General features: G+C 40.1%; 1 protein-coding gene across 1 annotated transcript in view; it reads right to left on the reverse strand.

Moving 5' to 3' along the window:
- Positions 1–494: 494 nt before the first annotated feature.
- The window catches only part of SSH1 (slingshot protein phosphatase 1), a 58,390-nt gene continuing 46,416 nt past the window's right edge, over positions 495–12,468 (reverse strand). The window contains 6 exon segments of the mRNA XM_073672413.1: positions 495–1,232; positions 1,234–2,268; positions 3,058–3,577; positions 6,257–6,457; positions 9,565–9,711; positions 12,077–12,123. Coding sequence (XP_073528514.1) covers positions 1,191–1,232; positions 1,234–2,268; positions 3,058–3,577; positions 6,257–6,457; positions 9,565–9,711; positions 12,077–12,123 — 1,992 coding nt within the window. The 3' untranslated portion in view covers positions 495–1,190.

Consider the following 12,468-nt stretch of genomic DNA (forward strand, 5'->3'; position numbering starts at 1 on the left):
ACTCTGTCTGGGATTACACAAAGAGACAGAAGGTTTTGCACAAGCCTACAAACACAGAACATCTGTGGTTAATTCTCAACGATGTTTGGAACAACCTCCCTGTAGAGTTCTTTCAAAAACTGTGTGCAAGTGTACCTAGTAGAATTGATGCGGTTTTGAAGGCAAAGGGAGGTCACACCAAATATGCATTTGATTTAGATTTCTCTTTTGCTCTATTTTTTATCAAAGTACTGTAACTTTGCAGCATTTTTTCCACACCAGCCTAAAACTTTCACATAGTACTGTATATACATAAAAATTCCTTCTAATGATGCATTAGGGAGTGTAGTATTGTATTTAATGCTCTCCAGATGAGACTCTCCCCCCCCCCCCCCTTTCATACCCCCGGAAGAAGCCAACGCAAAACGTGCATTGGGGTACCCCTTCCTCACCTCCTCCAGGTTGTTAAGATTTTCACTGTCAATTGATTATGTGACTCCTCGCTGCCCATATTTATTACTGATATATACGGTGCATTACCCGCTATGGGATATTATTGATGGTCTCTGTTGTGCCCTTGTTTAAACTACTCAATGGCCTGAGTATGATATGTAGTCTTGAGTCCTGTATGTTCTAGTAGGTCTGCGTCTTATTTTACTTTTTCCTGTTTATCTGTGTCCTGGATAGGTGGGGTGTCTGTCACATTTCTCCCTCCTTTTTTTAAACTTATCATGTTGGATTAATTCCTAATAAAAGGTCATCATTATCCATTGGGCTGCAATAGATTACATAACAAGCATAATGTAACATACTACACAAAAAAAAGCCAGGGTGTAATCTGGCAACAGATTCTCTTTAATTGTACAGCACTGTATATCATATCATTGTACCTTGATAAAGCCTTACTAAAGTAAATGGAGGTAGCATTCCGTAAATGTGAAGTGCAGCATATATTTATACATATATTAGTCATTCTTTGTCTACAAATTGTAACAATATTGTGGTACCCAGTCCAAAAGTAACAAATACAAAAACAGTACCTTAATTGGCAATAACAATAAAAATAGAAATCAATCCACGATACAAAAAATAAGGAAAAAAAAAACATTAGTAAAGAATGCAATAATATTATGTGCACAGTTAATCAAGTAAATCTGCAATGGGTATAAAAGCAAAATAATATTGGTCTCAAAGAAATCTGCCCATTACATTTACATCGGACATACAATAAAAGTAACATTTGATAAAAAGTCATCTCATTTCAGTCTCGGTCAGTGATGAATTATTAGACTCAATGAGACCGGATGGAGTTTCCAGTGTTGATGATGACGAAGGAGAGTCCGTACAGACAAGATTGCCTCTTAGTCTTGGGCTCTTGCACTCAGAGCTTTGGAAACTATCAGGGTCACATGATAAATCATCAGTGGAAAAATTGAGACTTCCCAGTTTGGCTAGTGAGTGGGATCTCTTAAGAGGTGAAGAAAGAGTAAGACCAGCTAGGCGCATGCGAGTTTCGATTTCTTGCGTTCGCTGTTTGACGAGGCCCGGCTTGCCACGAACACTGTGGATGCTGTCACTGCTCGAACTGCGGGTGAGATTAGAACTCATTGAAGACGATGTTGGAGTGTAGCAGATTGTCTTCAGGAAGTCTTTTGTATAGCTACTTATCATATCAGTTTTGCAGGAGGATGGAGTAGATGTCTTCTGAAACATGCTATCCGATGCATCACTATCTGTCTGATCTTTTATAGACTGAACAGAGAGTTGCGGTGCATCTTCAGGTTTAGGGCTCTCTGTCTTTTCTAAAGGACTCTCTCTAAGTGCAGAAGAGCTTTCACTCTTAAGACGTTCCAGTTCTTTGGTATGCTTTCTGACCAAACCAGCTTTCTGAAGCTGAATAATAGATTCTTGGTGTTGCATCAAGTAGCTATGCATAACAGGTTTTTCCAAGTCCTTGCTGAAAAATAAATATTTCAGATCTTTAGCCTGTTTGAGATCTCTTTTTGAGTCTTCACAGAATTCTTGACCACTAGTTTCATGAAGGGTTACTGAATCTCTGTAATCGGTTTGCAATGGTGTTGATTTAACCAGTTTGTGTCCATGCATCCTGTCCAAAACCGCTGAAGTCATGTGTTGTAATAGTGCTGGCTGAGTGCAAACAGTGGGTGCTTCAGGTATGCCAGTTGTATCCAAATCCTGGCATTCTTCCTGCGACTCCGAATACATACAGTCCGTACAAGATGGATACGGTGGTTTGACCTTGCTGAGGATTCCAAATATGGCATCTTCCTACAAAATCAAAGAACTTTATGTAAGTCACAATTCTAGGTAGAAGAGTGAAATGGAGAGTCATATAAATAAAAAAAAATCAATATGCATGTTGTTAGAAGAAATGATCAATACATTACTCATAATATACAATTTTACCATGGCATTTTCTACTTTGAAGGATATGTAGGTTAATCACAGGAGGGTATCGATTATATTTTTTGGCTCATTAAAATCATAATGTAATTTCAATTTATTTTGTAGTGGTTGATTTTTCTTATTTTATTTTCTTTCCATTATTATGGGGGTAGCCGTCTTGCCCGGGCAGCTGTTAGCGGAATTCAGTAATATACTTTACAGCAGCTACACTGACTAAAGAAGCAATGGGCAGGAGAAGTCCATTGACACTACGGGGGAGTTTTCTAGGCATGATCTGTGATCTCTGAAAGTGTCATTGTGCAGGGAGGAGGAGGAGGTAAGCTGTGACCATCAATTATTGTAAATGGTGATATCTAAATATATAGGAGCTACCTTTTATTATAATCCTGTCCTTGATAATGAGATAACTACTTAAAAGTGCTCTCTACAAGAAGTGCTCTAAATGGGTTATTATCAATTTAGCCCACAAGAGAAGCTCTTTGGGACCAAATTTGAGGCTGTTGATTTATGCTTAATTACACAGCTGCATCCATGTTACTTGCTTACTTTGTAAATGTATACTTCACCTTAAGAGTTACAGCATATGAATATTGTAAAGGAAAATCTCTTGTCCCAGCAAATATTGCAAATAAAAATGTAAGGGTTCCTTACCTCGCTGTCTTTTGGACAGCTTCTCTTACTGCTGATATTGTTGGAAAATTCCATGCCAGCACACAGATCTTCTTTGTAATACATCATGTGTGCAGATAGCTTCTGCCTCTCAGTTTCTTCAGGACTCAGGTCATCTTCAAGGTACTTTGGATTTAAAGTGTTTTCAAAGTCCAACTTTTTTCTTACTTCGCGCATTCGGAGATCTAAATCTCTCCCCGCCTGGTTACAAGTTTTGTCTTTGGTTTCTACTGTGCAGAATGATTCCGGAAAAGGAGGGTCTACTATTAAGGCATCTCGCTCGAGATCTTGGACTTCCAGCAGCATAGTTGGCGCAATAAAGCCATGAGGCTCTGGGAGATTCCCCAAACATCCACTTTCAGGCAAAACCTGATCATCTTCCTCATTTATTCTGTATTGAAGGTCAGATTCCAGATTAGGTGGCTGATAGGCAGATGGAAACATGGACTCAAATTCAACTTGTTCTACGTGCTTCTTCCAGAGTTTATTGTGTCGCTGTTTACTAATATTAAAAATAGTAACAAAATATTATGGTAATTTATCTGGATTTATATATTATATATATATATATATATATATATATATTATACATACATACACATACACACACACACACACATATACATATACATACATATATATATATATATATATATATATATATATATATATATATATATATATATATATATATACACACAGTACAGACCAAAAGTTTGGACACACCTTCTCATTTAAAGATTTTTCTGTATTTTCAAGACTATGAAAATTGTACATTCACACTGAAGGCATCAAAACTATGAATTAGCACATGTGGAATTATATACTTAACAAAAAAGTGTGAAACAACTGAAAATATGTCTTATATTCTAGGTTCTTCAAAGTAGCCACCTTTTGCTTTGATGACTGCTTTGCACACTCTTGGCATTCTCTTGATGAGCTTCAAGAGGTAGTCACTGGTAAAGGTCTTCCAAAAATCTTGAAGGTGTTCCCAGAGATACTTAGCACTTGTTGGCCGTTTTGCCTTCAGTCTGCGGTCCAGCTCACCCCAAACCATCTCGATTGGGTTCAGGTCTGGTGACTGTAGAGGCCAAGTCATCTGGCGTAGCACCCCATCACTCTCCTTCTTGGTCAAATAGCCCTTACACAGCCTGGAGGTGTGCTTGGGTTCATTGTCATTTTGAAAAATAAATGATGGTCCAACTAAACGCAAACCGGATGGAATAGCATGCCGCTACAAGATGCTGTGGTTGCCATGCTGGTTCAGTGTGCCTTCAATTTTGAATAAATCCCCAACAGTGTCACCAGCAAAGCACCCCCACACCATCACACCTCCTCCTCCATGCTTCACGGTGGGAACCAGGCATGTAGAGTCCATCCGTTCACCTTTTCTGCGTCGCACAAAGACACGGTGGTTGGAACCAAAGATCTCAAATTTGGACTCATCAGACCAAAACACAGATTTCCACTGGTCTACTGCCCATTCCTTGTGTTCTTTAGCCCAAACAAGTCTCTTCTGCTTGTTGCTTGTCCTTAGCAGTGGTTTCCTAGCAGCTATTTTACCATGAAGGCCTGCTGCACAAAGTCTCCTCTTAACAGTTGTTGAAGAGATGTGTCTGCTGCTAGAACTGACTGACCTTCATTTCTTAAAGTAATGATGGCCACTCGTTTTTCTTTACTTTGTATTATGGCAAGAAAAAAGCAGCTAACAGTCTATTCAGTAGGACTATCAGCTGTGTATCCACCAAACTTCTGCACAACACAACTGATGGTCCCAACCCCATTTATAAGGCAAGAAATCCCACTTATTAAACCTGACAGGGCACACCTGTGAAGTGAAAACCATTTCCGGTGACTACCTCTTGAAGCTCATCAAGAGAATGCCAAGAGTGTGCAAAGCAGTCATCAAAGCAAAAGGTGGCTACTTAGAAGAACCTATAATATAAGACATATTTTCAGTTGTTTCACACTTTTTTGTCAAGTATATAATTCCACATGTGTTAATTCATAGTTTTGATGCCTTCAGAGTGAATGTACAATTTTCATAGTCATGAAAATACAGAAAAATCTTTAAATGAGAAGGTGTGTCCTGTATATGTATATAAATTTATAGTAGAAGCATATGTTTTGATTCCAGAACTGTACTATTTACTGGGCTTCTGGCTGTAGTTTTGCTAAATCAGTTTTATCTGCTGCAGCTCTGCTAGTCCTCTCAATGATATACTACAGCTATGTGGTTCTTGATATTCACGAGCTCCAGCCCCTATTGCTGATTGAAGGCTTCTTTTATATGCAAATTACATACAGAAATTTGAAATTTAAATTTAGCTCTGAAAGTGTTTTTTTTATGATCAAACCTAAGGTAAACCATTACGGCATTCTGATTTTCTACTACATCTCCTCTTCAAACCTCTGTAAGTAAGAAGGTGCTGTTTTTTTTTTACAGCAATCTTAGTTCTGTCCACAACCCATGGGTCAATTATGTTCCATGTTTGCCTTTGGAAAGCTCCCGGCACAGACGCTGAATATATCCAAGGGGTACCTTGGGGTCTTTTGACATAGGCTGGCCAAGTACCAGTAAGCATACTTAAAATGGGATGTGTAGGCTCATGATATTGATGATATTTTCAGGATAGGTGATTAATAACAGATTGGTGAGTGGCCAACACTTGGGTTAAAGTAAACAAGACTTAACAGAGCCCAATGTTCACTGTGTAATGCCATTCTTAGGTGCTTCAGCTCAGCTCTTGTTGAAATTAATAGGAGCTGAGCTGCAGTTCTTGGCAACGGGCACTACATAGTGATTAGAGCTCCGCTGTTCAGCCCTGTTCACCTTTGGCCTTATCCGGAGCTGAAAACAGCTGATCAGTGGAATCTGATGACCAGGACTGCTGCAATCACAAGAACATGTCCGCAGTGTATATGAATGGGAAGTATGCATGCGTGCCCACCACTCTATCCAGTCCCACAGACCCATACAAGTAACTTGCGCTGTAGTCCCGTATGCGCACTACATTTCCATTCATACAGGAACATGGCACCTCAGATTTCAGAGGGAGTCCTGGCAGTTCGATCCCTCCCAGTTAAACATTTATTAATCAGTATAATGTGTGTATATTAAAAGCTCACAGTCAAAATGCATTATACACACTTTGCTACACAAAAGAGGAGTTCAATTCACCTGGCATCAAGGATTCCTTCATACTCTAAGAGTTGACGCATGAAACCTGCATTTGGTCTTGCTACACTGCGTTTCTGTTTCACAAAGTTATATGCTTTCTCCATGGACCAGCCATACTCCTTCATTGCGTAAGCAATTACTGTGGAAGCGGAGCGACTGACTCCCATTTTGCAATGCACCAGACACTTGGAGTGATTTTTTCTGTTGGCAAAATAACAAAATTAAAAGTCATAATGCTAATGTAATGTTCCAACAACATATCATAAGCAACAATATGTAATTCTCCAGGTTATGTAACACTTTGGTTTACAGACTTTATAACTGCCCTTTCCGGGTTTCCTGGAGGAGAAGAGCTCTGATCGTTCACTTGTGTGGCCATACTGCTCTAGTTAATCTCCACAACAGCTAGTAGCAACTGGGCTCAGGACACTCATGCTAGTGATCAGTGGGGATCTCCGTGGAGGAACCGCCAACAAGCAAACACTTACCACCTATGCTATGGACAAGCTCATTGGTGCAGATTTATTATTTATGGTGGGGTCGTGACGTCAAGTTGTGTGGGAAAAGTCCTGCAACAACAAAGAGAAGGACCACAAACCTCCCATGTGGCAGCCTTTCCCCCGAAAGCCAGATCGTCCATCTAACCGGTAATTGACTCGTAATAACTGCTTTATACCTTTTGTACCCATACTTTCGTGTTTTTAACTCTGACCACTGTGTATGTATAACCCTTATGTATATAGCGTATTGTTTTGTGTGCCCCTAAGGCGATTAAATATAATTTAACCTTGGGCTGTTCTTTTATCTCGATCCACGAACCTTACGCCTGTTGTTCGGTCCAACGAACACGCTATCGGGTTGGTTTCTAGTCCGCTATATCAAATAGAAACTGGTGGCAGCTCTTTCCGGCCGACTAGGTTCTGCTTCACTGGAGCTAATGAAAGAGCCTCTCAGGGGGTGTGTGCTTAGTCATCAGTGACTAAGTGGGCCTCCTCTTCTAACTCCCTGGTGCCTTCCTGTACCCGTGTGGACAGGGGGTGTCTGTGTAGAACTGTACCAATCTGACCTTACGCGTCCTCGAGGAGGTGCAGAACATCACGTAGGTGCAGAAGACAGATTTGTACCACGTGCTCCGTCTGACGTAATTGTGACATCAAGTCATGGCGGGGTGTGGATTCATCACAAGTGATGGCAACAGCGAGATTCTGTGGGGCCTCCCAGCTGCCATTTCATCAGATTGGGCAGCATGGTGGCTCAGTTGTTAGCACTGCAGCCTTGAAGCGCTGGGGTCCTGGGTTCAAATTCCACCAAGGACAACATCAGCAAGGAGTTTGTATGTTCTCCCCGTGTTTGCGTGCGTTTCCTCCAGGTTCTCCGATTTCCTCCCACACTCCAAAGACATACTAATAGGGAATGTAGATTGTGAACCCCAATGGGGACAGTGCTGATAATGTCTGGAAATTGTCTGAATAGTAAAGAGCTGCAGAATATGTTGGCGCTATACAAATAAAAAGATTATTATTATTATTGTCTTACACTGTGACAGTTTAAAGGGAACCTGTCATGTTGAAAATGCAGTCCGATCTGTGGACAGCAAAGTATAGAGAAAGATATGAAAAGCAGAATCAGAATCATATATAGGTTTCTTTGAAAAAAAATCAGCATAACTTGTACTTGATTCATTGAAAACCCTGGTGTTTGTATACATGTAAGAGCCCATTGGGCGGTCCTACAAGTGACTGCTAGTTCTGCATGAATAATTATACAGGGAAGACTGTCAATCACTGAATAGGACCACCCACTGGACTCATGCATATAACACCAGGGATTTCAATGAATAAAATGCAAGTTTTAAACTTTTCCCACAAAAACGTATATCAATCTGATCAGCTCTTCCTCCTCTGTAATATCCTACCTGTAGATCAGATACCATTTTCAACAGGACATGTTCCTTTAAAACATGACCAGTCAGGCAGATGTGCCAAATTTTTCATAGTGGTTCATGCTGTATGATAAATATGGTGAATCTTGCAGGACACTTTTCCTTATGTCATTTTATGCCAATAATCTGTGCTAAAATATTGGTACAATTTTGAATCCTTTCCTATATTTAAGCCACAGTCAATAGGCGCTGCTTAGTCTAGTGTAAAAAGCGTTTGAAATCCGTAAGAAATCTGCCACATGTATCCCGATTTCTTGATGTAAATTGAGCCAGTATTCTGGAATATATGTGGTATCCCGGTACCCGTTCTACTACTGCTAAACGAGACAGTTGTAGTGTGGCAGTAGATTTATTCCATTGTGTGTACTGAGTTAGGGGATATAATACATTGCATTGTAAATTGTACTTTCCTGCCATCTGCTGGCCAATGTGTGTATATGAAGTAACAATTATTCTCCACACAACAGGCGGCCATAGGCTGGTACAAATCAGTTGTGGGCGGCTCCTGCTGCCTCAGGAAGATTGAGGAGAGACATTATTCTCTCAGAGAAGAGTTTTTCAATGCCAGTCTATGCTGAGGGGACATTTTTCCTCACATAATCTCCTTCACAAAAAGAGTGAAATGTCTTCCAGTCAGGAGAGAGAAAGCTGTACATGGACTCTCCCGCTCTCTGGTTATCCTGATCGCTTCTAGCCAGGACCAGATCCACGTGGCTGCCACGCCACTGACTTTGCTTAAACCTACCCACTGCGAGAGGGATAAAAACTTTGAGTACATCCACACTTTAGTGTGTTTCCACAGAGAGCCAATCTGTGAAGGTCCCTCCATCAGTGCAATATTTCCTGGACTGCGCATAGCATTTCCTCTACTAGCAAGTGAAGAGGACTCTTCTCCAGCCGCCCTGACAATGCTTGTCTCATGAGGAGAAAACCATTTCTTTCATATGCACAATATACTGTGAACTTTGTCTGTAAGAGAGACTGTACCCCGTTACCTCCGTCAGTAAAATCGTTATGATTACAAGTTCACCTGTGTGTCTGGCTGCTTGAGATTGCACAAACATCACAGGCACCCCAAAACCTGCACCCAGACACCACCGCTATAGGAGTGCCCCCGGGGGGTCCTATACCATCCACAAGTGCCACCTCCCACTTTTGAAATTGTTGTGGACACAAGGGAAGTGTTGAGGGGTCCAGCGACCCACTTCAGCTACCGTGGCATCATTATCTGCTGCCAGTGAGGCTACACACCCCAGCTGGCCCTTCTGCAACATCTGACGCCTCCCCAGTGGCCCACCACATATTTAGCTTATTATATCTTCTCCACTGTGTTTGCATGACTATACAAGTGTAAACCAATACTAACTTTGCTTTGTTAATAAAGTTATAGGCATCATTCCAGTGTGACAATAAGTCCGTGGACTCTTCATCATATACTCGGATATTATGATAAGCAAAAAGGCCCGGAAAAAAGTTGTCTATTTCCCTGGTCACATTCAGTATGTAGCCAACTCTGGAATGACAAAAAAAAATTATCATTGCATCCTCAGTAAAATAAATGATGTCGTATTGATATATAAGCTACAAGCTACTGTAATACAGTAAATCAGGCACTTATACTCATGTGTGTACTTATATATTCAGAAATATTCAAATTTTTATGCTAACAGAGCCGATATACAAATCATACTATTATTTTTCTTAAATCAGATATTTATTTTTTTTATTAGCCACTTGAACATTTTTCATTTTTTCTTAAACAAAACTTAGACAAATCATATATAAATATACAGAAGAGAAATAGTAAGATTTATACCCCACTCTCCCTAACCCACTTCTTTTTCTCAGAGCAAAATGATATTGAGTCTATTCCAAGAATCTCCTGGATAACAACCTACAAATCCATCAAACCATTCAGTAGTATTTCTCAAATATCTCTCCAATTATAGTATAGGACTACATATTTAATTTAGAGCTTCAGTTTTTCAAATAACATTCCATAGCCCATATCAAATATATATTTATATTACTAAATACACTATTTTTTCCCTAATTAACAGCGCAAATGGTAGTCCCGGAGTGTCCAGCCTTGGTCTCCATACTTTCTCCTATAAAGGCAGAATTTTCCATTTTCTATATATTCCCTTATCAAGTCTAATTATTGTAATAATTTTATTTTGGAATTCCATTATTGTAGGAGGAGAATCCTGGATCTAATGAGCAGTTATACATTTTCTGGCCAGAGGTTGACATGTTAAGCATGTGAAGGGGAAAAGACTTTTAAGCCGAAATGCTCCTCTGGGAAATATGCAAATTGTCTCTTCAGAGAGGAAGAGGACTAGAACTCTAGTGCCACCTATAGGAAGTAGCAATCTTAAAAATCAATATCGGCCCTTTAACGAGCCTTGTCACATGACTTAGGATATAATCCAGAAGCAGAATCTCAATTTGCAGACACTGTGTTTCGGGGTACTGCCCCTCGTCAGTGCTGGGTGAGAGGCGTCTGCCCAGATATAAAATCCTTGAAATACATATATTTGGATTGGGTCGTTTTCCCAATTCATTCTCCAACAACCCAAATCCACAGATCTTAGGATCAGCCTGCAGAGTTATATTATAAATTGTACGTATTATGTCAATTATCCCATTCCAATGCTGGGCATTCACACGTTATGTGCATTATATAGTGAGCATCGTCTGCATTACATCTTGGATATCCATCACTGGTCGTAATAAATCATACCATTATTGCAATAAAACAAGTGCATACATGCACGTTAGAACAGAGTTTAAGGTATTGGTAAAAGACACCTCTCGTTCATGAACGCTTGTGTGAACAGGCACTTTTTATTGAGCCACCCTCTAGATCAAGGGTCCCTAGCGGGCCCATGATGTGTGGCCCATGGCTGTCTGCCAGCTTGGTGCATTAGCACCAGGTCTAGCAAACAAATATGAAGAGCAGGTCTCCAGAAGATGAATTTTGTTAGTAGCCTGCACAGAAGAGCAAATCTGACTGTGCATATTCTGGCCTTGGGGGTTTGGAGATAATTTAAGCATGGTAAACTGGAGACTGGATGATGGAGGTGCTTGAAACTGGATACAACAGTGTGATGGGAGTGATTGATGTGAGAATACTGAATAGAGGTATTGTGGGAACCACTGGATCTTGGTATACTGCTGCGGTGTGATTGATTTCTGTGGAAAAGCTTTGGCTATCATTATACCAGTAAAAACGTTCACAACTCTCTCTTAGACCTAAATGTGGTTTGCGACTCTCTCAAAGCTGAATGTGGCTCTCAAGGTCAGAAAGGGTGGGGACCATTGCTCTAGATTATGAAGCCCTATCTTACACAATAAGAATGGGGTCACCGTGCCGTGGTGGGATAGCTTTTACACTATTATTGATCAAAAACAGTGTTACTAAGAACCCTATGTTATTTAAATGCACGTTTGCTTTTTATTTTTTACAGCAGGGAGTTTGTTCATTTTTACCTCTTGTAGTTTTTTTTCTATCTTATGCAAGACCTGAACAACGATAAAGTATCCAGCTCTTAATTCATTTTCTTGTGAGAAGTGCCTTCAATAGCAGCTGTCGAGCTCCGTAATTAATGGTCGATACTGGACTCTGATTTACTGTCGAGAACAGGGAATACTGACATTTGTACTCATAGATGAGTGATAAGCGTTCAAGATGATGCAAAGTAGCATGCGACTCCAATGGTGCTCTGTGGATAGTGATAAACTATGTGTTTGAGGAAAGAGTAATTTGCAGCTGTACCTCAGATATTCGCCACCAAAGAATAGGAGCAGCATCACCTGTACTTATTGTTTCACTGCCAGTATAAAGCAGCCAAACTAATGAATTTAGTTATACTCACCCTGCGTTGTTCATCTCTTCCAAGTTTGATGCATTCCACTCAGAGCCCTAAAAGACAAAGCCCAGTGAACCAGATTAATGTCATCTCTCTTCCCAAAATATTAAATAAATGATGTATTCACCATTTTCTCCTTTTCCTTTCAAACATATATTTGTTTGAGACTCACCCACACAGCATGTGACATTCTAATAATAATATCTAGGTATCTTATGTACCATATGCATAAAACATATGCATATCACCACTTAGATCACTACTTCGTGTAAAAAAAATACATAGTCTGCCAAATGTGGCATTTTTAACAGTTTTTATGGAGGAAAAAAAAAACCAATGGATTGCAGCCACTGGACTACCATAATCAGTGGCACATGGCATCAAGTCTTCTATTGCAA

The sequence above is a fragment of the Phyllobates terribilis genome, unplaced genomic scaffold (genome assembly GCF_046119375.1).
Source record: "Phyllobates terribilis strain yellow unplaced genomic scaffold, ASM4611937v1 Scaffold_1__5_contigs__length_1240528914, whole genome shotgun sequence".
Lineage (NCBI taxonomy): Eukaryota > Metazoa > Chordata > Amphibia > Anura > Dendrobatidae > Phyllobates > Phyllobates terribilis.